Source organism: Gadus macrocephalus, chromosome 21 (genome assembly GCF_031168955.1).
Source record: "Gadus macrocephalus chromosome 21, ASM3116895v1".
NCBI classification, from domain to species: Eukaryota; Metazoa; Chordata; class Actinopteri; order Gadiformes; family Gadidae; genus Gadus; species Gadus macrocephalus.
This window is the reverse complement of record NC_082402.1, coordinates 4,130,407-4,155,443: the sequence shown is the minus strand read 5'-3', so window position 1 is coordinate 4,155,443 and position 25,037 is coordinate 4,130,407. Positions and strand designations below refer to the sequence as shown.

Sequence of the window (25,037 nt, the reverse complement as noted above, 5' to 3'; positions counted from 1 at the left end):
GATCATGGCTGTTATCTACAGGTTATTACTCACACAGGGAGGAGTGGGCTGATGGATTCAGCATGATCCAGCCCAGCCACACCCTCGGAGTGACTCAAACCCTCCCAGTGACGTGCATCAATCACTGTCAGCGGAGAACAAGAAAATCCAGAGTGTCTAGTTTCACTCGGCCTTTTGTTGCCTAGCTCCTCAAATGCTATTTGATAGGGGTTTTAAATCTGTTAAATGGAACCACTTTAGGGCAACCACTAAAACTGTAGTAATCCCAGTTCACCTGCAAGCCTCATTGAGCAAGATACGCCCCAAACTGCTCATTAATGTCATGTCGGAGAGTTAATGTCACAATGTGGTTTTGAAGCGAAGCACCGTGCAAAATTATTTCTTAACAATATTTGTGAGCCACAGAACAGCAAACCAACCAAAGCTACACTGCCTGCCTTCAAACAATTCAAAGATTGAGAATACCAGCCGGGTGCTGAGTTAACACTATTCACCTGCCTGTGCCTGGGATTTAATGATGTTTGAATTTGCAAAAGTGTTTCGGGTAACTGATTCCTTCAAGAGCTCCGAAGATGATAAAATGAATGGGTAAACTAAACTTGCGCAAAGTTCGCGTCAACAAAGGCGCAACAAATATAGCCAATTAAAATCACAGTTATGAGAAACAGAGTTTAATTAAAAACACGGTTTCACTGAACACTAGGTTCTACATCTGAATGACGTTTTATGCAGTAAATAAAAAAAGGCCAGCACAGCAATACAAGTCTATGCATATATGGATATGAAGTTATGAAACCGTTGCAAAGAATAAACTTTGTTGTCACTCCAATTATATTAATCCAACACATTGCACTGAATCACTTTCAAGAAATCTGATTCCACTCGGCTACATAGACTTTCATGGGTGAGAGTAGGGTGGCGTAATGCAGCCTAACAAATGACAGACGCCATGGTAACAGAATCTCCACACACATATGGGATGAAGGGGGGGGGGGGGGGGCATGGTTGGGTATAAAGGCCATTCATCACTAAGGGGGAGAAAAAAATGACAAAAACCTTGGTTTTAGGTCAGCCTCCTACCCACACGACCGTGTTGTGTGCATAAACGAACACGCGGTGTGAGATTAACCCTTTCAGGGTTACAACAGATTAATGTTTGGACAACGCTTGCCAACAAAGTTTCTACAGCGCAATCAGAGGTTGTTGATAAATGATCCGGTCCGCGGACGTCTGGGCACTCCCGGGGGTCCGGATGGGAATGTGTGAGGTCTGTTTAAGGTCAACAGGAGGGGATTTACAGGAGGAATGGTGATTCACAGCTCATCTGACCACACCTTGCACCATGTGGGTGAGTGGGTGGGTGCTGGTACACTTGGTCGACTGGCTACATTTAGTTTGAACTTTCTCTTGTTGAATTTGTGATGCAGAAAAGCGGTATTTCCTGAGAACGACTGGCTGCTGAGACCTTATACACACCCACTAAGCCAGAATCTTTATCTTCATATTCGGGGAAAAGGCACGGCGTGGAAGCCAAACCGAATGCTGTGGGGACTGCATCGAGTTTCAGGGAGTCTCTTGACAGGACGACTCGAGTAGAGTTCCAAGGAACTGGCCGTTAGGACATCTGGTAACAGTCGCACATGGAGCTCATAAAAACTGAACTAAACAATACAAGAGCACTTAAGTGAATGTAGGGAGGAGGGTTGGATATTGTGTTTATTGTCTGATCATTCTCCTCCCAAAGAACACACCAGAGCACAGGGACTATGGGAGCACATTGTCTGTTTTCGTTCGGTCTGTCTGGCCGTCTGTCTGTCACTTCATTTAAAATGCATTCTCTGGCCAGGTCGGTCTCCTCTGGGGAAGGCTAGTGAAAGTTTAAGTCAGTGCTGGACCCCTTTCTCTGGGCTGCGTAAGGACCCTCTGCTCCGCTTCAACCTTTCCATTCCCCTCCTCTCCCAGGCTAAGCCCTGCCTTGAGAACCACTGTGGGCACATAACCCTAACCCTAACCCAGGTCCCTGCGTCCGGCCCTCACACTAACAGCACCCCAGACACATCTTGGCATCTCCTCCGCAGAAACAAAAAACGCTCTAAACACACGGTGCAGTCACAATAACAAAAGGCTTATTACTACGGTATAGTTAAAATAAATACCCGGTTGGAAAGGGTACAATTGCTGGACTCCAGGATGACGGGGAAAGATAGGGAAAGCGAGAACAGTACAAAGAGCCTTCGGTCGGTTGGGTAGTTGGAACTTGGCACACGTCCCCCCCTGACCCTCCCACCCCCAGCCCCTTGCTGCCCAAGCCCCCCCCCCCCCCCCCCCCCCCCCCCGACCTGGCTCCCTGACAGACGCTGTTCATTTAGCACTTGAGTGGCGACCGTGGAGCTTGTCTGCTGCATTCCCAGGGGAGCTCACTGGCATTCTTACCGCGTCAAGTTAAGCCACTTTATGGACCCCACACCGTGACCTGGGCCCCATCTGGCCGCGGTCCAGTCCCCCCCCCCTTTTGTTCGTATGATGGAGAGCTGTACTTGTAGGAAAACTAATGGAGAACAGAACCTAAAAATTCCCTCGTAGCGACGGTCAAATGTTAACGGCGAGGCAGTCGGGTTAGGTATTTGCCTCCCAGCCAATAGGTGCTTGGTTTAAGTCCCAAAGTCTGAAGTCTACCTATTTTGTATCCAGGAGCAATATGTATCCAACTCCGAGCTAACCCTTCCTGCCATACGTCTGAATTCCCTGTCACTCTGAATAAAAGTGTTGCTAAATGACTAAATAGTAAATCCAGTGCGTTTCCACGCTGAACGGTCTACATGCCGGCTGAACCAGGCTTACCGTATAGCTTGCCCATGTTCCATTATGGCATCCCCATCCCTTGCACTGCTTCCAGGGTATTTAGGGTTTGTGAGTGCGTATCCAACGGCTTCTAAACCAAGCAGACCTAAGCATGAGCGCTTTGAAACAGCCAAATACAACGGCAATAATCAGTCAACGATTCTAAAATCAATTCGCCTGAGCCCTTTGCAAAGCAATTAAGATAAGCCCCCCGTCCCCCTTCACAGTCCACATCCAAACGCACCCCTCCCTCCTTACAGACTATGAGAGCAGTGACCTGAAAAGGCTACTCAGGGCAGTGTGTGTGTGTGTGTGTGTGTGTGTGTGTGTGTGTGTGTGTGTGTGTGTGTGTGTGTGTGTGTGTGTGTGTGTGTGTGTGTGTGTGTGTGTGTGTGTGTGTGTGTGTGTGTGTGTGTGTGTGTTTCACGTGTGTTAAGCATCCCAATTAAGACCGCAGGGGGGATAACGGCAAACATTGATTCTTCATCCTTATTTAAAAGAAAAGACATATGTTGTCAATGTCATAATCGTGCAAGCGGAGAACCACAACATGGCAGGCTTTACCACTTTTCTGCGCGGCCATAATCAATAATCAGCGACATTGAGCAATAAAGATGAAGAAGCAATCATGTGTTTACCTTCACATTAATATAGCACTTTGAATGACTTGGTGTCTGCTTTTGGTTTCATCGTAAAGACACAGGATAACAAGAATCTTTGTAATGACCTGTTTGTGACAGTTAAATGCCCGTTTAGACAAGAAAAGTTTTAGAGAGCCTCTGACGCATTCAACTACGAGACGACAACTTGGCAACTGTGCCTTTGTGCCATTATATCCATAAGCAGGGAGTTAATTGAGATCCACATGGAAAGCCTGCTATGCAGTGTAGTGTAATGCGTGTGTGGACTAACCGTTCAGCCCATTGGGGATGCTCCTATGATGGTTAGCGGCGGACAAGTCATCCATGGACCTCCTCATAGTGTTGCCTACTTTAGTGCCCTCAGGGCCGGGCTTGTGCGCGTCGCTATGGATGTGGTTGTTGTTGTTTTGGTGGTGGTGCTGGTGGTCGGGGCTGCCAGCACTACCGGTACTACTGGACGTGCTGCTGCCGTCCCCGACGTCCCTGACGGTACCAGTGCCACCGTTGAGGTTGGTCAAACTGGACTGACTGTCTATGGAGCTCCGTGACCCGGCTCCGTTCCTCTCCTCATCCAGCATGAGGATGATCTCCTTCAGCTCGCCGTTTTCCCGCGCCACGCTGTCCTGGTTGACCTCCAGCTCCTTCAGCTTCATCATGTAGGTGCCGACCTCCTTCCACATGTTGGTGGCCGTGTAGCGGCCGAACCGCTGCCACTCGCGGGACAGTTTCTTGCCCTTCTGCCGGTCGTCGTCCAGGAAGCAGCAGAGCTCCCGCAGCTCGTGGTTGTCGTCCTGGAGCTTTTGGTTGATCTCCTTCAAGCTCCGGATCTCATGAAGGTGCACCTGCAGACGCCTGTTGATGTCCTTCATCAAGTTCCCCTGCTCGATCATCAGGTTCATCTTCTCGCCGTCCACCCGTCGCAGTCTCCGGACCAGGTCTTCTTTGCCGCTCCGCAGGAGCTCCTCGTCCGTCACGTTGCTCAGGAGGTCATCCCGGTGTCCCTCGAAGGACTTTTTAGCCATGCTGATTCTCACCACGTCAAACTATTCTGATTTTCAGTTCAGTTTAAAAAAAAAAGTGAGCGTCCCAAACGAGCGAAACTCGACTGAACGTTGTGGGAGTTTACACTGGATTCGTTTTATTAAGGCCAACATGGAAGTGTATAAACACAGCCGAAACATGCACTCAGAGTCGGTCGACACGAAATATTGCAGAGAAAACGAACGTATTATTTTCCTATACTTCCACTAAAGTACCCCCCTATGAATGAGACGCAGTCGTTCACCGGTGGCTCAGGTCAGGGTCCCCGTCGCTGGGCTTCTGTCAGCTGCATGTTTCCCTCTCTTTGCGTTGCGTGTGTGGAGCGTTTCTCCATCCGTCCATCCAAAGTGGGAAATCCCAATGCTAGTTAAGGAGAGAAGCGTACGGAGCTAAATCCATTAAAAAAAAGAGCTAAAAACAAACACTTTCGCAGGACGACGCTCATTCGCTGAGCGCAGGACGTAAACCTCCGAGAGAGCGTTCTGTGCGGTGTTGGTGGGTGGTGGTGGAGGAGGAGGAGGCGTGAGTCGAGGAGGTGGTGGCGGTGGTGGTGCGGCCAATGAGGGATTCTCCAACCATGGCTTCTCATACGCTCTTCTCAGAAATAGAGTCGGAGGAAACCATTGGCTAGGATGTTTGCCAAGAGGTTCAATCAAAGTAAGACGTCAGTAGTAATGTGACGTGGTCATACGCTTCTGTAGAACAGTAACACAACTTCCTCAAGAATGATAATAGGCGACTGAAACAGACCACAGCACCATGTAAAGCAACAATTATAATGGGGCTAATTTGACTGCGGTCAAGTGAGCCGCCATTCGTTCATCCGCGGTTAAACCAGCCGTCACACAAAATCTTCGTGCGCCTTTACTCTAAACAGCCTTTGGGTGGTATCTCGCAACGTTTTCAAAATAAAACCCTTCACCTACGTGTGTAGATATTGTGACGACCCTGGTGAGTCTTTGACTCCACCCTTGCTTTGACTCCACCCTGGCTGTTTGGTTTGCCTGTTCTCTCTCTCTCTCTCTCTTAATAGGTGATGCAGTTCAGGTGTGCCTGTGTGGCAGCAGGTTAAAAGCCTGCTTTCACAACAGTCACGGTCGCTCCCTCCTCCCGGCGTGTTGGTTTTCTTTGTCCTTTGTTTGGTTACACACAGACTGACTTTTGCATGACACTTTGGGTTACTTTACATTTAACTGATTTACACCACACTTCTTTATCTTTATTCTATTTAATTATATGTAAAATTATCTTCTTACTATAATAAATTATTTTATTATTGTAAAACGGCGTGGTCTCCCCCATTTCATGTTGCATGCTAGAGCCAGCATGTGACATATGGGGGCTCGTCCGGGATTAATTTTCCAAAATTTGGTAAGGTAACTTAATTGTAAGTATGCTTTGTTTTGACTTGGCTGTATAGTTGAATTGGCTTTTGGATTGTACTGACGGGAATAAATTGCCTGTGCAGTCAAATTATCAGAAAATGGGGAGACACACGCTAAGTTTGTAGTTGGTAAATGATAATTTAGTGTTTTGGTGTTCATTGAGATTTCGTTGTTAATTTGGTTTGATAGTGGTTTGCTTTGGTTGATTTGCCGAGGAGGAGTGCCATTTGGGAGGCTACCTGCGGTTTCTGACGTTTGCGTTGCAGGTAGGCGAATTGGGTGCAGGTGTAGTGGTAACTGGGGGGGGGGTGGTAGGTTAGATTCTACCGGAGCACACGTGAACCCTCGCTAGGAATAGAGCGCTTACCGCTGTTTGTTTTTTTTTTGTTTTTTTTGTGTTTATTTTTGGTGTGTCGAACGCGCTGGGGTTGCTTGCAACTCAATTGCATGAGGGCACACTGAAGACCAGCTAGGAAAGAGCTAGGGCCGTGGTCTAAAGTTAGATGCGGGGCTGCTAGTCTGGGGGGAAAGGGGTTGGTACGACTGTATTCAGTTGCCGGCTGCGCTATACACTGTCGCGTAATAGCCGTCAGCTTATTAGTCTCCCAACATTAATTAAAAAAATTGTCGCAATATCCATCCGAGCGCTTGTTAGTCAACATTCCTAGTATAAAATGGATTTGGATACATTTTATGCGTCTCCATCTGAGTCACTGTTTGATAAGTTCACAAAGGAACAGTTAAGGAAAGTGGCTGAACATTATCAATTGACTGATCTGACCGAGAGATCTTAAAAAATAGGTCCTAAAAAATCGGGTTAGATCTGTGTTAGTAGAGAGGTCCATTATGGAGGTAATTCCAAGTGGGACAAATCCAAATGGCTCAGATGAAGTGTTCATTTCTGGTAAAAATGCGGTTAGTTTTGAGCAACAGATGCAGCTTTTAAAATTACAGATGGAGCAAAAGCGGTTTGAGGCAGCAGAACGTGAACATCAACGTGAGAAAGATCGCGAAATGGAACTAAAACGTCTTGAAAGTGTTTTAGAACAGAAGCGTTTAGATATAGAGCTAGAAATGGAAAAGGGATGGTTGGTCGGTATGGAGATGAGTTGGTCGGTATGGAGATGAGTTGGTCGGTATGTAGGACAAGGAGAGGTGCGGGCCAAGGTAATGGCAATAGACAATTTTCCACCGCCTGTAACAAAAAAGGAGTTGATGCGCTTTTTAGGCATGGTGGGATATTATCGAAGTTTCTGTTTTAATTTTTCGACAGTGGTTGCACCCCTCACAAATTTGTTAAAAGGGGAAGCTCAGTTTGTCTGGACTGATGAGTGCCAAGGGGCTTTTAATGTAAAATTGTTGCTTAGCACTGCATCGGTCCTGGCGGCTCCCCAGCTTGACCGTCCGTTTAAAATCCAGGTGGATGCCAGCCAGGTCGGGGCTGGCGCAGTGCTTTTACAAACAGATGATCAGGAAGTCGATCCTCCAGTGTCTTATTTTTCAAAAAAATTCAATCAACATCAGTTGAATTACTCAACGATTGAAAAAGAGGCGCTGGCCCTTGTGTGGGCTCTGCAGCACTTCAATGTGTATGTAGGTGGAGGGGTGGTTCCTGTGGTTGTCTTTTCGCATCACAATCCATTGACTTTTCTGCACCAATTACAGAATCCAAATCAGCGCCTGATGCGTTGTTTTTACAACCCTACAATCTACAAATTCGCCACATTAAAGGCGCGGACAATGTAATGGCAGATGCGTTGTCTCGCGCCCCGGATGGGGTGCGATAAGTGATTATGTGCATACCTTCACTAATTTCTCTCCTCTCTTGTCTCTATGCCCCTGTCCCTCTTGGATTACTTTTCCAGGGCCCGGAATTGCTGTGGGTCAGGAGGTTGGGTGACTGATTGTGCGTGAGGTGTGGTGAGAGTGTGTGTATGGGGGGGGTTTCTAGTTGATCCGGTAGGAGTGTTGATGTAACTGGTGTTGGTTGAGGGGGTGGGTAGTGCTTATGTGGTTGGTTTTTTTTTTTTTTTTGAATACCATAAGTGCAGAATCCCACTTAGGTGGGCTTCTGTCTTAAGGGGGGGGATGTGACGACCCTGGTGAGTCTTTGACTCCACCCTTGCTTTGACTCCACCCTGGCTGTTTGGTTTGCCTGTTCTCTCTCTCTCTCTCTCTCTTAATAGGTGATGCAGTTCAGGTGTGCCTGTGTGGCAGCAGGTTAAAAGCCTGCTTTCACAACAGTCACGGTCGCTCCCTCCTCCCGGCGTGTTGGTTTTCTTTGTCCTTTGTTTGGTTACACACAGACTGACTTTTGCATGACACTTTGGGTTACTTTACATTTAACTGATTTACACCACACTTCTTTATCTTTATTCTATTTAATTATATGTAAAATTATCTTCTTACTATAATAAATTATTTTATTATTGTAAAACGGCGTGGTCTCCCTGCTTTCATGTTGCATGCGAGAGCCAGCATGTGACAATATATTGAACACTAGTTTTACGGCGGCGTCTAGAATGTCCGCACTTGCGGACATCTTGCCAGTCAGCTGCTCACCCATAACATTGTGTTGGTAGTGGTACTGTATGTACTTTATAAATAACCATAACTTGCTACATTTTCAACCGTTTTCCCAACGGTTTGGTTTCTTACAAACCTTATTAACGTGGTTATAATATTGTACCTATTTTAGAACATTTCAATTTTTTTAGAATCTAACATAATTATTCATCAGTATCATGTATGCAGTGCCGTAACTACATCTGACGTTTATAACAAAAAAAAACGTTTGAAAATGTAGCAAGGTGGTTAAGGTTATTTAAAAAGTAGGCCTACATGTACCACTACCAAGTCAACAGTGTTATGGGTGAGCAGCTGACTGTGGCAAGTTGGCCGCCAGTGCGGACCTTCGACTCCATTGGCCAGCAGAATATGCATGTGTACGTTTTTCAAATGACATTTTCTCAAAATCTATACAGTAAAATCACATGGTTCCTTGTGTACAAGTAGTCAATGCAACAGTTAGTATGTTCATATCAGTCAGTGCCTGAACTTATGTGAAATCCGGTCTATAGCCCACTTCAAAGTGCTGACATAATGCAACTTTGCAAAGGCGAGAATATGCATGTGTATGTTTTTCAAATGACATTTTCTCGAAATCTATATAGTAAAATCGAATGGTTCCTTGTGTACAAGTAGTCAGCACACCGGTTGATATGGTCATATCAGTCAGTGCCTGAACTTATGCTCTACCAAGAGTGGCGAAGTCACGCCCCTTCCGGTAGGGCTCATGGGACCTATGAGATCGAAAAATATGAATGGGTGTCAATGGAGAGAAAATAATTATTTTCTGGTCCCAGTCTATCTATGCCCTGGATTACACATATGTTTGTGGATTTAAATGATAATTTTTCATGCAAAGAAAACAAAATGTTCGTGAAGAAGTTTGATAATTTTAGGTTTTATGTGAGGCCGCTTTGTGAACTACAGCTCTTCGCTGCTCTCGACGCATATGATATACGTCACCACACCCGCCCTTGGAACTCGGCACAGTGATGGCGATCTCTCTGCCCCACTTCACCGCTTTTTCCAAGGGGAGGATAAAAGCATCGAAAGAGGTGAAAACCATTATAAGTCGGGGCACGTGTAGAGTTTCAGTTATGCCGATGGGAAGATTGTCGGTCTTCTCTACGCCAGTCGCAGGGAGCGTGACGTCACATACGAGCCGTGTAGTCTTTCTCGTGTTTTCTCTACAGCCTTTATCTGAACAATTGCACAATAAACGGTCGAACTCTTTGCATGAAAAATTATCCTTTAAATCCACAAACATATGTGTAATCCAGGGCATATAAAGACCGGGACCAGAAAATAATTATTTTCTCTCCATTGACACCCATTCATATTTTTCGATCTCATAGGTCCCATGAGCCCAACCGGAAGGGGCGTGACTTCGCCACTCTATACGCAGGCCTTTGCCGTCTCTCGTCTCGAGCTTCTCGCTCACAACCAATCACGTTCTTCTGGAGGTCACTAGTTCTTAATTGATTTCAGTTGCGTCTCCCCCGCCTCTCCTCATAAAGCGCCCCCACCGTGAAGGATGTTAATCGTTTATTTTGCGTTGGATTGCGTGGGCTGAAGAATCCGGACATCGTGGCCACCAACGTGGACCCCCCGCCGCCGGGACCCACGCAGTAAGTAACGCGGGGTACTTCCTTCATGAGCACTTACACTCTCCCCATCTCCTCCTGTCGTCTGTTCTCGCCCCTCTATTGTACATGTTTTACCGCTGGAGGTTAATGTGGATTTGCTGATGGAAGTGGTAGTTTGTGTTGAGTGGTTTATCTATGGGATCGACTGACTGACTGACTAACTAACGCTGCGGACCGCTACAGCACCGACCACCACACTGGGAAGTGTCCTCTGCTCACTGTGGAAGCAGCATGGAAGAACTGCAGCAACTCTGATGGAAACGAGGACCTCCACGCTGTTGAACACAAACTGTTCTAGGCCTACTACAAACCGAGGCGGTCCCACTCGGTTAAAGATCTCGTGGTCAATGCGGCAGACCGCTGGACCTGGACGTCACCTTCTGCAGTTACTTCACTGCCCTCAGGAATCCACGGATAACTTGAAACATGTCCGAAAAAACTTGTGGAAGGAAGAAAGGGGTCTGTTTTTGCTCAACCCATAACCCCACTGAGCCCTTCTGTGGAAACCTATCTGACTGACCCTACTGACTGGGGGCCTGTTGATGTGTGTTTGGTTGGTCTGGTAGAGCTGCTTGTGATCTGCAAGGTGGTCCTGGGTTAGATGCGGTGTCTGACTTGCACACCACTCTCCCAATTCTATTCTTCTCTTTACTACTTTTCTACTTTCAATACACTTGCTGCTGCTGCTGTTGACCGCTGGTGGTGCAATGTGGTTTTTATTCGCGTATGTTCTGTGGACTTTGCATTTGTATTTTAATGAACATGTTTACTGCCTGTTAGACCTCGGATTGGCAAACCTAAACTCCTTCACTGGCAAAATGTAGATGCAAATTAAATGCCAAAATTAACATTTCAATATTCGTTTTGCGTATTTCACCAATAGCTTCGGAACTAGACGGACCTCGTAAATAATTTGCTCTTCAAAGATGCGGTCAGGCGCCCCTCAGTTATAGAACGTTTTCTGCCCGGTACGAAATAGACCGACCAATAGCAACCCTTTAGGACATCTAATGTGAGGTTGGATATACGCAACATGTAGAGGTGTTTCAACAACAAAGATGGAAGTTGGGGAAATATAGACTGTATATGCTCACTAAAAGAACGAACGACTACTACTCAAAGATTTTGAGGAATATGTATTTCTGCATCACCCGTTCCAATGCTATTAGTCAAGGCCTATCCAATAGCATAGCATCGACCCATTTTAGATCGCGCCCTTTAGACACGCCCCTTGGAAATTGAACAACGCACTTCAACGCAGAGGATCAAGAAGGATTTCACAACGAGTCCATTGGAAGATATCGAGGAACAAGAACATCACCAATGAAGGAGAGTAACGTTTCCACTTGCTATAGGAATTTAGTGAAGCACTAAATAGTTAATAATGATAAAATGTGGTCACCATTTATTGACTTTTTGGGTAAGACTTGCTTTACTAATATAACCGCGTTAAAACCGCATTCATTTACTTTACTTGTGTAGTTTCCCACTATTCATTAAATGTTTTATAGAAGTAAAAAAGTAATCAATAGAACTATACACATTTGTACAACAATTAATCATTATACAGGATTTGAACATTTTCTATTCGAGCTCATGCTTCATAATATTTCCAAGGATTGCAGAGTACCAAATGATTTATGAACAGTTGTTTTTGTTCAGGAGCGGATTGTACTCCCAGAGGCTTCAACAGAGCGGGTCTGGAGCTGGGAGCTGCAGGTGGATGTTGGCCAGGAGCCGTTCAGTCCTACAGGAACGGGTGAGCCGTGGAACTGCACATCCTATAAACTCCTTCTTGGCGTGGTCAAACGGTTCAGAATAAAACTGGTATTCAGTCATTGGTTGTGATTGGCTTGTTAGCCAAGCGTTCTCAGCCACTAGGACTAGTGTCCTTATGAAGATTAGATGTGTGGCTGGGTTTGTGAGTTTATAGGAAATGATACTTCTCAAGAACGCACAGAATGGGAGAAGATAAGCTATTGACATCTGAGTGAGCGAGGAGAGAAAAATCTCCAGTGTTTAAATAGATTTTGTCTCTTTTCAGTAGAGGTGATGGAGGCGGTCGTCTGGAGGTGCTCGTCTGGAGGTCTGTGGCGGTCGTCTGGAGGTGCTCGCCGTGAGGTCCATGGCGGTCGTCTGGAGGCGCTCGCTGCAGGTGGAGGGAAGGGCGGGAAAAAATCTCCAGTGTTTGAATAGATTTTGTCTTGTTTCAGTAGAGGTGATGGAGGCGGTCGTCTGGAGGTCCGTGGCGGTCGTTTGGAGGTGCTCGCCGTGAGGTCCATGGCGGTCGTCTGGAGGCACTCGCTGCAGGTGGAGGGAAGGCCGGGAGCCGTGCAGCCCAACGGATGCAGAACGGTGAGACACGGAACTTCACAGCTGCACATTTTTTTTAGGCTTGGTGAATTGTTTAGAATTAAAACTTTGACATGCAGCCACAGCAACTCTGAGGTTTTCTGAAAAATGTCAGATGCATTCTCAGCCACTAGGACCAGCTCCAGGATGTAGGCTAGGTGTGTGTGGCTGGCTGTTGGGTTAAATAATACCTCAATCAAGACTGCACAGTAGGGCATCAGGGAGATCTGTGGGAGCTAAAGCAGAGGAGGAGTTGATTATCTGCATCATGTACGGGGAGAAATGTGCAGTGTGCAAATGGAACGCGTCATTCGCCTTTCAGAAGGACTGAGGCGAAGTTCCTGGAGGCAGAGGCCAGCCTGGAGCCGGCGGTGGCCTGGAGGTCCTGGAAGCGTCCAACCTGGAAGGGGCAGCATGGAGGGCCAGGTGGCGGCTCCTCATCCAGTAAAGTTAAACTCATCTTCAGTGCATCCATGATGAAAGGGGAGAAATGTTCCAGTGTGCAACTGGAACTTGTGTCTCACATTTCAGAAGGGCCTGGAGGCGGCCAACCTGGAAGGCCTGGAGACGGCGGCGGTCCTGGAGGCAACGGCGGGCCTGGAGGTGGAGGCCAACCTGGAGGTCCTGGAGTCGGTGGGCCTGGAGGCGGCGGATGGGTCCAACCTGGAGGGCCTGGAGGCGGTGGTGGAGACCGGCCTGGAGGCGGTGGTTGGGACCAGCCTGGAGGCGGTGGTTGGGACCAACCTGGAGGCGGTGGTTGGGACCAACCTGGAGGTCCCGGCGGTGGCGTCCACCTGGCGGCGGTCAGCCTGGAGGGCCCGGCGGCGGCGGTGTCCTGGAGGGCCCGGCGGCGGCGGCGTCCTGGAGGGCCCGGCGGCGGCGGCGACGTCCTGGAGGGCCCGGCGGCGGCGGCGGCGGCGACGTCCTGGAGGGCCCGGCGGCGGCGGCGTCCTGGAGGGCCCGGCGGCGGCGGCGTCCTGGAGGGCCCGGCGGCGGCGGCGTCCTGGAGGGCCCGGCGGCGGCGGCGTCCTGGAGGGCCCGGCGGCGGCGGCGGCGGCGGCTCCTCATCCAGTAAAGCTAAACTCTTCTCCAGGGCATCATGAACGGGGAGGAATGTCCGGGGTGCAAATAGAACCTGTGTCACATTTCAGAAGAAATGAGGCGACGTTGCGGAGGTCCAGGCGGTTGGCCCGGTGGAGGTCCTGGAGGAGACGGTCCCGGCGGTGGAGGACGGCTGGGGGATCCGGCGGTGGAGGTCCGAAGGCGGCTCGTGATTAGACCAACCAGCTCCTCGTCCATGGAAGGTAAGCTCTGTCTCCAGGTCAATCTGATCAACGAGAAAATCAAAGAGCGCAGCCATGAACTGGTGGTGTCGCCATTTGGGGACTAAACTCTAATGTTTAACTCAAGTAACTGCAGTGTTTCCCCCAGCACTGTATGGTTAAGGCCGTCTTAACAGCAGGGCCCCGCCTTGACTACCAATGTAGAAAAATTATATATAAAAAATAATTATGCAATAACAAAGTGCAAAACTCGTAGGGAAAGAAAACATACTTTCCTCAAGTACAAAAAATATAGATAAATAATTTGTCTGTAATGTATACTGTATACTGTTCAAAACAATAGTCGTGCCACAAAGCATTTTGAATGCAATTGAAAAGGCGGTTGTATGTATTATTGCGAACTGAAACCCTCACCGAAGACCCCCCCCCCCCCCCACCAACTTGACCAAGACATTGTCTGGGGGAAACACTGAACTGGGTTGTATCACTTAGTAGTGAGTACACTAGGGTAGCTGGGTAATTTCCAAATGGTAACTGAGTGTTTGCTCCAGCAGGATTGAAGGAGTCACTGGGGATGAAGATCACTGCTCAGGGGCTGACAACCACTCATCTTTCCGGAGAAGGTACATAAATCTACAGCTGATGTGATTAAAGTTCTGCAGTTCAGATCCGCTGATAAATGGTCCCATACCGTATCCACAGCGTCCTCATGGTGCAGGCGGTCAAACCTCCACCTCTTTGAAGAGACCAAGCAGCTTGATGACTGACTGGTTCTTTATACTCAAGACCTCGTCCCGGAGCAGAGGACGGACCTAAGGCCCGCAGCGCAGCCGACTAGAGACTCCATGTGGAACCGGTAAGATACTGGATTCACCATCTTGAAGACATTTTCATTTATTCAACAGGGTTAGTTTTGTTTGGCGGGTATGTTGCTTTGATACTAGGGGCTTCTTCTGTAACAAACTTTCTAGAGAATAAGATCTGACTTCAGCCAATCAGCGGGATGTCCTTGAACAAGAGCCAATGGCTGAAGGTGCTCAAACGCATTCTTTTGACTCGCTCCTCTACTATTGCTGTAATCAAGCTGGATGGCTATTTTGCTCCTTCTACTGACAAAATCAAGTCTGCCACCTGGTGGCTGATGAGGGCGTAGCAACTCGGGGTACATTGGAAACATGATAAGAAGAGCCTGTTTTTGATGGTTGGATCGTACACCTAAATGTTTTTACATCAAAATATCGCCGAACCCCATGTTGGACAATGCTTGTTTTCATCCTTTCTATGTTTAGCTTTGATTTATCCTTACCTTTTCTTGTGACCCATTCCCCTTAGGTTCAATTAAGTTGACCTCTCCTTCAGGCGACTTAAAGGGAGACCAGATGTGCGGCAGCTGGGTGTCATGGTGCAGAGACCCAACGCTGGTAAATATTTACTTCCTCCTTGAACAGACCTAACGCGTCAAACGGCAATTATATAATCCCTCCTGATCTTTATAAAGGTCTGAAGACAAGTCTTTTCTGTGAACTTCTCCACTGACTAGTGTGCTCTTAATTAAATTAAAGTTAATTAAATGCAGTAACTCCAATGCACCTGGAGGCTCGTATTGAATTTTTTTGAAACCTGGTTCTCCAGCACTAGGACTGTTGAGGTAAATAAATGCTTGTTTTTTTGCTAATTTAAGTCTATGAAATCAAATGCTGATTGAGACCAGATGGGGCTGTTCCTGCATTTATAGACATTTGATTGCCCTTGACACTGATTCTACTTTTTGCATCAATTTACTTCACAGTACTGAACTACACCAGTGTGTCCTACTCCCATAAACCCTGAGGATCCCTGGATGGCTACACCAGCACATTAATCCACACCCAACATCAACACACAGTGCACACTCTATAGAGCTCGTAAGTCCGCCCCTTGCGGCGGGACCTCGTGAGATCGTAAGTTATGACTGGGTTTCAATGGAGAGAAAGTGATTATTTTCTCCATTTTATGTTTCACCACATTTTGGGGGAAGAATGTTTGAATCAATCTTTGTCATTTATTTCTGTACTCCATATCTGTAATCCCAGCTGTTGTATTTTAACACGGTAGCTGGGAAACCTCTTTATAGGGAGCGACTAGAGGGACGAGGCTGGAAGCAAACCTGAGCCTGGATCTTAACCTTCTTTCTAAACCTAATGCCGCAATTTAACCGCAAATAAAGTGAGGCCTAAAGTAACTTGACTCTCTTACCTAAACTTGCTTGCCTAAACTCGCTTGTCTAAACTCGCCTGCATAAAACCTAAACTCGCTTGCATAAAACCTGAACTTGCTTGGCTAAACTCGCGTTGCTTGCCTAATACCTGAACTTGCTTGCCTAAACTCGCTTGCCTAATACCTGAACTCGCTTGCCTAAACTCGCTTGCCTAATACCTGAACTCGCTTGCATAAAACCTAAACTCGCTTGCATAAAACCTAAACTCGCTTAGCTTGACTCGCTTGCCTGTACTCGCTTGGCTAAACTCGCTTGCCTAATACCTGAAGTCGCTTGCCTGAAGTCGCATGCCTAATACCTGAAGTCGCTTGCCTAAAACCTAAACTTGCTTGTCCAAACACGTTACACAAAGTTAACCATCCATAATCTTTAACCCAAACCAGACTTGTCCCTGGGTCGCTCCACTTTAATTTAGAAGTTTCTTCTTTTACCTCATCTGCGTTTTGAGTTTCATTCTTTGAGGGCTTGAAGTGCATTGGAGGATATTTGAACCTTTGTTTGCCGCATCAATAAACATGCTTTATCTTTACCCATTTTGTTTTGTTTTCAGATTGTGTAAAAACGAATGAAATGTAACCTGCTTGATTTAAAGAAAATAAAACATCCAAATATTATAAACCTGTTTTGTGTTGCTCTCTTACCATGTGGAAATGAGCAGATAGATATGTTTAGCTCTGATTTGCTGCCTCCTTTTGGTGTGGTGCTGGGATTTGTTTAATATACTATTATCATTTCCAGGATAAGTTAACCTAGTATAGCCTACCCGGAAAAGAAGGGATATGATGGCCAGGGCAGGCTGTTTCGGTGTAAGTGAAATCCGCGAGCTGCTGATCATGTGAGAGGTTATGTAGTCACATTAAAAAATACCTTGAAAGACGGTAGGCCTACGATCTACGAGAGACGCAGAGGAACTTTCCTTATGAGGCTTTTGTCGGGATAAAAAACAAGTTCTCAGCAAAATGAACAATAAGTTGAAGTTTTTGCACTTGTAAATAGTTAATTTCGTTTGTAGCCTTTACTCAGACGTGAGCTCATTCTTGCATGCGGGTGTCCGGCTTGGCAGTGTAAAAAGGCCTATACATCATCCTGCAACAATATGGGCAGGATCTAGACCAAGCTCTCCTAATCGGGTCAGCAATATTCGGGTTTCAATGCCCAGAATCTGAGTTTGAATGCTACTGAATTAATGGAATGTTGCATTTTTTGTTTTACATCATAGATTCTAAATTGCTCGCCAATCAATGAAACCTTATGCGGAATCAGATAGTCGGCTCTTTGCTGCACATTAAGATAAATGTAGTTGTCACACAAGCTATTTTTGTAATTTTTTCAGGGGGGAAAATGCCTTGAAAAAATGTAGTAGTGCGTTCAGGATAAGGACTAATGTAGCATATGTCAGCCTAGGCCTCATCAATTGTGTTTTAATATCTTTAGCATTGATATTATTGCAGTCTAATCTTTTCGTAGGCTATTCTGTTGATGGCCTTGATGGGGAGATATTTTAACGCTTTTTAACCCCATTTTCCTGCATCATTCCTGCGTTACCCCCTCCTACGGAGCCCATTTCAGCACCGTGTCAGTAGACGGTTACAATCCTACGAACGTCGTGAGTGCAGTGAACGCGCGTTCGAAGCGCGCCAAAGAAATTTACGATGGCTTGCAAGATCCATCGTGAGAATGATCGTACGAGCATTGTTATCGGGAAACAGCCCTGATGCCCATGATCCTCTGTTGGTGCTTACATTGATAGATTTTGGCTCTTATTATGAATATTCATGACATGCAAACATCTCGCCTCTGCTAGGCTAACAGCACTGTCCGTAACACACGCACGCACAAACACAGGACAGGAACACACACACACGGCCACGGTGGAGAGGTCATCTCTCTTATGACGTCACAATGAGCTGCATGACGTTCGAATTTTTTTCTAAGAATCTTTAACGTTTGCATGTCTACTGTTGCACACATATTGAAAAACGCTTCTGAACAAAAGACATCGCTCGACGATTTCCGTCTGATTATTAATAAGCTTATTCTGTCTGTGTTGTTTCTGCAAGGAACGAACGAAAAACAAAGGTATGTTACGGTCACAAATTAAATGATTTACTAGGGAACGGGCTGTTAAATAGGATTCATTTGTTGAGTTTATAGGCTCTGTCGTATGTGTGCGATCGTTTATCTGACGCATCGTTTCATAACGCGGCCCTCAAGTCGGACAAGTCGTTTTATTTTTCCCATCACATTTAATCGGTCACCATAATGCAAAATTGCATTATGTCAGCACTTTGAAGTGGGCTATAGACCGAATTTCACATAAGTTCAGGCACTGACTGATATGACCATATTAACCCGTGTGCTGACTACTTGTACACAAGGAACCATGTTATTTTACTGTATAGATTTTGAGAAAATGTCATTTGAAAAACGTACACATGCATATTCTCGCCTTTGCAAAATTGCATTATGTCAGCACTTTGAAGTGGGCTATAGACCGAATTTCACATAAGTTCAGGCACTAACTGATATGACATACTAACTGTTATACCGACTACTTGTACACAAGGAACCATTCGATTTTACTGTATAGATTTAGAGAAAATGTCACTGACTGATATGACCATACTAACTGTTGTACTGACTACTTGACCACAAGGAACCATTTGATTTTACTGTATATTTTGAGAAAGTGTCATTTGAAAAACGTGCATGCATATTCTGCTGGCCAATGGAGTCGAAGGTCCGCACTGGCGGCCAACTTGCCACAGTCAGCTGCTCACCCATAACACTGTTGACTTGGTAGTGGTACATGTACTTTTTAAATAACCTTAACCACCTTGCTACATTTTCAAACGGTTTGTTTTGTTATAAACGTCAGAGATGTAGTTACGGCACTGCATACTTGATACTGTCAGATGAATAATTATGTTAGATTCTAAAAAAATTGAAATGTTCTAAAATTGGTACAATAGTAGGCCTATAACCACGTTAATAAGGTTTGTAAGAAACCCAACCGTTGGTAAAAGGGTTGAAAATGTAGCAAGTTATGGTTATTTATAAAGTACATGTACCACTACCAACACAATGTTATGGGTGAGCAGCTGACTGGCAAGATGTCCGCAAGTGCGGACATTCTAGACGCCGCCAGCTAGTGTTCTATATATCTACACACGTAGGTGAAGGGTTTTATTTTGAAAACGTTGCGAGATACCACCCAAAGGCTGTTTAGAGTAAAGGCGCACGAAGATTTTGTGTGACGGCTGGCTTAACCGCGGATGAACGAATGGCGGCTCACTTGACCGCAGTCTAATTAGGACAGCTGAATCAGTAAACCTAATGAATCTATGGGCAGACTTTAAACGAATAGGTGCAACTAAATAATATTTTTTTTACATTGAAATATTACACAACTGTTTATATTCAGTAGGATGATAGGCTACTATAGGCCTACATCAATGCTACTTCCTCAGGAAATATTGTGAACACTAAATTGTTATTGTGTAATGACCTAAATAAACTTCTACTATAATGTACATACTTCACTTAAAGCATAATGTAATGTAGACATACTTGTAGGCTTTATTCTGAAGCAGGGAATGTTTCATTTGGCTTTAAAACAGTTAAAGACGGTTATTCAAAAACCAACAAAAGACAGGCTACATGAGTCTGGTTTAACAGGTGCCTGTGACACTTCTCTCAGAGTCACAGCGTACCCATGTGGTAAGATATGGTATTTACTATTTTCCAGCTATTGCAAGGAGCATTGAGGAGAGAATATGGTCGCATCGTGCTGCATACTGCCCAACTAAGTGCCACTTATACTTCGAATATTAAATCAGCATTGCCTAAAACGGAATAACATAAACATTATTATTATTATTATTACACATTTTCAGTTGTAGGTCTACCCTCGTTGTACCCTTACCGCAAAACACAAAACATATTGATGCATCGAAAATGCCGTACTTTTTCCCAATATAACCCTTGTTAAATTGTTGGCTCTATTTGGGCAACAGAGTTTAAATCCTTGAAGAATCAAAGTTAATAAATGTAATGAATAAAAAAAAATATTGCTTTATTAATCATTGAACAAATGAACCATCTCTTTGTCAGAAGAATTGCAATAACAATGTGCACGCTAATTATGATTGCATATTTGTATTTTCAACCGATATATATTACAAGGAAACTGATTGTGTTATAATTACAATCAGGCCGGTCAGCCAATCAAATCGTCAGAGATTATCATTATTATTATTTATTTTATTCACTCAAACCCGCCACCTTTTGGGCTGAGAGTCATACGCCCAGGCCACTGCACTCCCATACTTCCCCTACTGATCCCTGTGTTTAATGTTGCAAACGACCCCACTCTTTGGCCTCAAGGTTCCCGTGTCCAAGATGTCAAAGGACTGTCCTGGCACCAGGCTGAAATCAAACCTCTGAAGCAGCTTGGCCATCACCACCTTAGCCTCCATCTGGAATCACATCATACACATGCTCAGTTTGAGTTTCTGGATTTTTTTTTTCCCCGGAGATAGCATGTTTGGTGTGTCTACCTGTGTCACCCACCTGTGCAAACTTCTGTCCCAGACAGGAGCGTGCTCCAAGAGCGAAGGGGAAGTAACAGTAGTAAGGCCTACAGGAAGATGGCTGCAGTGAATACGCAACACTCTCTTTCATACTTAAAGACTGTCAAGTGAAATTAATGTAGAAAGTCAGCAGTTCACATTGAAGATGACCCCGATGCTTAACACATTGAAAAGACCGGCTGCTTACTTTGTTGCGTCTGGATGAAACCGGTCTGGATCAAACGTCAGTGGGTCCTTGAAGAATTTATCCATCCGCCCACAAACATAGGTGTCAAACTGTAAATACATGACAATCAGTTAAACGTTATTACTGTGAAGTCCTTTCACAGACACTTTTATCCAAAGTGACTTAGATAGAATTCTTAGGGTTTAGGGCATCTTTTCTCAAAGTCAATGGCAGTATAGACTGCGGAGTGCGGACGATGGGGTTTCAAACCCAAAACCTTCCCGCTGGGAGGCAAACACCCTGACCAACCACTCAGCTAACTTTTCTATTATGCTTGTCAAGTTTCAGAGCACTGCATGACTTGACGGCTCGATAGCTCTCGCAGCAAAGCACTAACCATTTGTATAGTTCCTCCAGGTATGTCATAACCAGCGATGGTAATGTCTGATGACACCTCGCGGGACAATCCCGGGGCACTGGGGTACAACCTCAGCGTCTCCTTCAGTACCTGGAAGAATACTCATCATTTACAGAACCGTACTGACCTCTAAATCAACCTTGTGCTTAAATGGGAGACCAATACGTTGAAGTGGAAAAATTATATGTTCACAACGTAAAGAAACATCAAGATTCTTTGTTTTTATTTCGTTGTATTTACTCTTTCCAATTTCAACATACAGATTTGAAGCTGCGTCGCTACTAACGTGTGCTCAAGAAAGGTGTATAATGGGCCTTCAGATTGATTATGGGATGTACCTGTCCGAGGTAGGTCAGCTCTCCCAAATCATCATAGCTAATCTCCTGCTTCATTCCAAGGACAGAATCCACCTCTTTCTGCGCTCTGGTGAACATAACAGGTTACAGGAATGTCTCCCGTCCATCTCCACGTTCAATAATTAAACACAACAGTTGGCTGATTATTAGTCCTTGTGCTGCCTCTTACTTTTCCATGACGTCAGGGTTCCTTGCTAGTTCGGTGATGCAGAACGCCAGCTGACTGGCTGTTGTTTCCTGCCCTGAAAGTGAAAATATCTTATGTTTACAACTGGGAGCAGAAAAATAAGTTCAGTATAACCTGTGAACCGAATATGCACACTGGTTATAACAGAAAATGAAATGTATTTTCTGGCTCACCCGCGATGAGAAACGTCACAAAGTTGTCCAACATTAAGTCCTCATCCTCTTTGGTGATCTCCTCTTCTGCAATATAAAACGTAGACTATCCAATTATCTATCAAGCAATATTCTTCAAGGACTTTGCCTTCTTGTGCTTCATATTGTCTTCACATATTTAGTCTTTCTATATAGCTAAGAGAAAAAACAAACGTAAACCTTAATTTCTGTATCTGCATGTGAATTTGGTTGGGATTATCTCTGAATTGATAGATGTCACCACTTGTAACAGCCTCTTGCCTCTTGTTACAGATACTAGGAACTGTAGTATAACAAGGGCGGCATTACAGTTTTGTAATATTGTATTGGTATCGCAACCTTGTCCAGCTGATTTGATGATCTGAGTGAGGATGTCTTTGGGTACATCTTCGCCATTTTGGACGGCAGTTCTCCGTTTGGAGATCCAGTCTTCTCCTGTGGTCCGCAGAAACTGGCACGCCTCCCTCACCTCCTTGATGAACGGTCGGTTGTTTTGCTTGTACTGAAAGAGTTGGATATCCACATTTCAATCATAAGAAAAACCTGATAATCAATTGCCATTTTATAATCAACATATTGACTTACACAGTTGCCTTTTAATGACCCTTCGTGCTTACACTTTGATAACACCTGTCACAAAGCTAGTGTTCAAATCTAAAATATAACTTCCACACATAAAACAGGGATCCAAGGCCTCTACTTGCAGATGACCCTCACGCTCTGAGTACTGCAACACAATATCGTCTTGCTTCCATTCACACATTTTGCCTGGTCCTAACCCTTCTCCTGCTCTCTGATTTGTGACTCTGATTGTACTCGAATCATGTATAAATGAGGCACTTCACAAAATAGCTGCTGAACATAGGCCCGTGTTACATACTTCTGAAATCCTTATAATTCGTAGTACCTGAAAGAATAAATCTCGGAGATTGGCGACCATGCCTTTCAGACAAGTCTCGATGGCTTTGGGGAACGGCGAGTCGTTGTTGACGAGGTCTAAATCCATTCCAAAGGCCACCTGCATGTTAGCAAAAGATACAGCAATTAAACGTTGAGAATGTTTGGGAGGAAAAGCGTTGCTTAGCAATTGTTCTTTGAGCAGTGGAAAGTGTAACACCACCAATATATAGTTAGTGAACTGTCACACAGGTATTGTTTGTTGGTAGTACCTTGGTGATGACATCTAGGGTCACACGGCTAAGCAAGTGGTGCATCTTTGCTTCTTTTTTGCTGTCTGCTAACTTTGTGAGTTCATCCATGAGGTGTTCTGCCCTCTCGTTGAAGGTCCCCATCAGACCCCTGAGGTACCTGGAAGTGATACGAGAATCCGGCTGTGTCAGGAGATTGTTGTCGCATGAACTCTGCGCGTATCCAGAGCACATCCGAATGCATCGAATACGTTTATTTGGTCTATTACACTGGAGAGGAGTTTGCATTTATGTGTTTGATGCTATTTAGCTTGATTACATTTCACTCCATCTTCCTTTGACTCACAGAGTGCTGAAGGCCGGGTCCATGATCCTTCGTTGTTTATACCACTGCTCGTGGTTAGTAGCGGAAACCAAGCCACTCCCAAGGAACCTTGTGATACATGAATCGTGACAATTACATTAACACCAGTTGATGGAGGATAAAAAGTGTGTATATATATATATATATATATATATATATATATACAGTATATATATATGCATAAAATAGGCAAGCAATTTGAATCATACAATAGTAAGACCACATAATGTCATTATAAAATTGCATTACTGCACAGCATACGTTGTGTTTGTATGATGTTTCCATAAACCTACCTCACTCCAAAAAGATTAAAGAGCCGTGCGTACAAAAGTTTATCTTTTGGGTACTTAGGGGACATCAAGATCTCCTGAAATCAGAGTTCACGTTTTTTTTTTTTTACCTCTGTATCCTGTTGTAAGCAACGCTTTCTTATTGAACTGAGTTGTGCACAAACGGGGGATTCACACTCTGGTATTTTACCTTAGTAGCCTCCGGACAAGTCACACCAATAATAACCATATGAAGGCTATTTATCCTATACACTGGCCCGTACATTTCTGACCTGAAAAAAACCCACATTTGATTGATAAATAGAATACGATAAGTAAGCGTATTTTATGAGAAAGCATGATATAAGCAAGATGTATACAGTACAGAGGTCAACTCGCCTATTGTTTGCACTACCGCCCAAATAGATCTAAGAATATTAACTCTTCCTTATGCCTACCACTGCAGGAATTTGTCGTGGAGATTTCTCCCACTTCGTGTTTCCTCTATCATGGTTGGTGCATGCCCGAAGAGAAAACTGCAATAATCAAAGTAGTGTGGTTAATCTTGTTTTACTAAACGAGTACACGAAAATAATTGGAGCGCTCTTACCTGTCTCTCGGTGGCCCAGGGATATGATCATATTTCATGTGAATGTATTTAACATATAAACAATATCCAAGGAACGCGGATGCAATCAGAAGGAGTATACACAATATCGCAAAACTGAACCAGTATGAGAACAGGTAAAATGCACCCATTATAACAAATGTTTTACTGAAGTGAGAAAACTCTTCCTGACTGCTCGCTATGAGGAGGTCTCTCCAAATTCCACAGGTCACTTCCTATATTATCGTTCGATCACCTTTACCTTTATATTGAATATTAACTTCTATTCAATCACTGTTCAATGCCAAAACATGCACAGTAGGCCTGTACTATACTGGTCATGTTCCATTATTGCGAAATTAATAATAGGCAAGTAAAACAACAATAAAATTGGGGCTAATTAGGATTAATCATTAAAATCAATAGACATATAACACAAAGTAATGAAGGAAAGTAATACATATTTTACATTCATATACTACACAACTGTTTTGTATATGCATTGAGCCATATATATTCTACTATATACATCTAATGCTATTGTGAATAATTAATTATTATGGTGAATAATTAACTATTATTGTGTAATGACCCCTAAAGCGACTTATGACATCATTTAGCTGTACTTTTATTCTCACAGGACTTTATTCTCACAGGAAATCTTTTATTTGGCTTTCAAACAGTAAAACACAATTATTATTTATTGTAAATAAAGACAGGCTACA

The 25,037-nt window shown here is 44.7% G+C and overlaps 2 protein-coding genes and 2 long non-coding RNA genes across 7 annotated transcripts in view; 1 reads left to right on the top strand and 3 right to left on the bottom strand.

Moving 5' to 3' along the window:
* Positions 1–5,177, bottom strand: part of ccdc85cb (coiled-coil domain containing 85C, b) — a 31,732-nt gene extending 26,555 nt beyond the window's left edge. Inside the window, exon 1 of one of the 2 annotated variants that reach the window (XM_060042418.1) lies at positions 3,754–5,177. In XM_060042418.1, coding sequence (XP_059898401.1) covers positions 3,754–4,504 — 751 coding nt within the window. In that variant the 5' untranslated portion in view covers positions 4,505–5,177. The remainder of the gene's footprint in view (positions 1–3,753) is intronic. The other variant, XM_060042419.1, reaches the window with a different exon arrangement.
* Positions 5,178–9,887: 4,710 nt separating this feature from the next.
* On the top strand, positions 9,888–10,978 carry LOC132450071 (uncharacterized). The gene is made up of 2 exons (XR_009523780.1): positions 9,888–10,104; positions 10,306–10,978. It is a non-coding gene; the product is annotated as an uncharacterized LOC132450071 (long non-coding RNA).
* A 4,892-nt stretch (positions 10,979–15,870) lies between these two features.
* LOC132449941 (uncharacterized) lies at positions 15,871–16,479 on the bottom strand. The gene is made up of 3 exons (XR_009523713.1): positions 16,313–16,479; positions 16,194–16,277; positions 15,871–15,992 (listed from the first exon to the last, which is right to left on the bottom strand). It is a non-coding gene; the product is annotated as an uncharacterized LOC132449941 (long non-coding RNA).
* A 3,601-nt stretch (positions 16,480–20,080) lies between these two features.
* Positions 20,081–24,535, bottom strand: LOC132450333 (cholesterol 24-hydroxylase-like). Of its 3 annotated transcripts, XM_060042414.1 has the most exons (15): positions 24,316–24,535; positions 24,164–24,241; positions 23,917–23,998; positions 23,730–23,803; positions 23,419–23,505; positions 23,094–23,232; positions 22,832–22,942; positions 22,264–22,426; positions 21,907–21,972; positions 21,716–21,788; positions 21,529–21,613; positions 21,170–21,280; positions 20,794–20,882; positions 20,587–20,653; positions 20,081–20,492 (listed from the first exon to the last, which is right to left on the bottom strand). In XM_060042414.1, the coding sequence occupies exons 1-15, from the start codon at positions 24,462–24,464 to the stop codon at positions 20,349–20,351; spliced, it is 1,518 nt and encodes a 505-aa protein (XP_059898397.1). In that variant the 5' UTR covers positions 24,465–24,535; the 3' UTR covers positions 20,081–20,348. The 3 variants fall into 3 exon arrangements, with proteins under 3 accessions (XP_059898397.1, XP_059898398.1, XP_059898399.1); XM_060042415.1 differs by lacking the exons at positions 24,164–24,241; positions 24,316–24,535 and adding an exon at positions 24,036–24,162; XM_060042416.1 differs by lacking the exons at positions 23,730–23,803; positions 24,164–24,241; positions 24,316–24,535 and having other exon boundaries at positions 23,917–24,000.
* Positions 24,536–25,037: the final 502 nt, after the last annotated feature.

What these genes read in the sequence shown, in the direction of transcription:
- LOC132450333 (XM_060042414.1), bottom strand. Translation starts at nt 24,464, where the DNA reads ATGGGTGCATTTTACCTGTTCTCATACTGGTTCAGTTTTGCGATATTG. An exon ending in AGCTGACCTACCTCGGACAG is followed by an intron (nt 21,281 to 21,528) that starts GTACATCCCATA and finishes GTATTCTTCCAG; the next exon opens with GTACTGAAGGAGACGCTGAG. An exon ending in TTTCATCCAGACGCAACAAA is followed by an intron (nt 20,654 to 20,793) that starts GTAAGCAGCCGG and finishes ATCTTCCTGTAG; the next exon opens with GCCTTACTACTGTTACTTCC.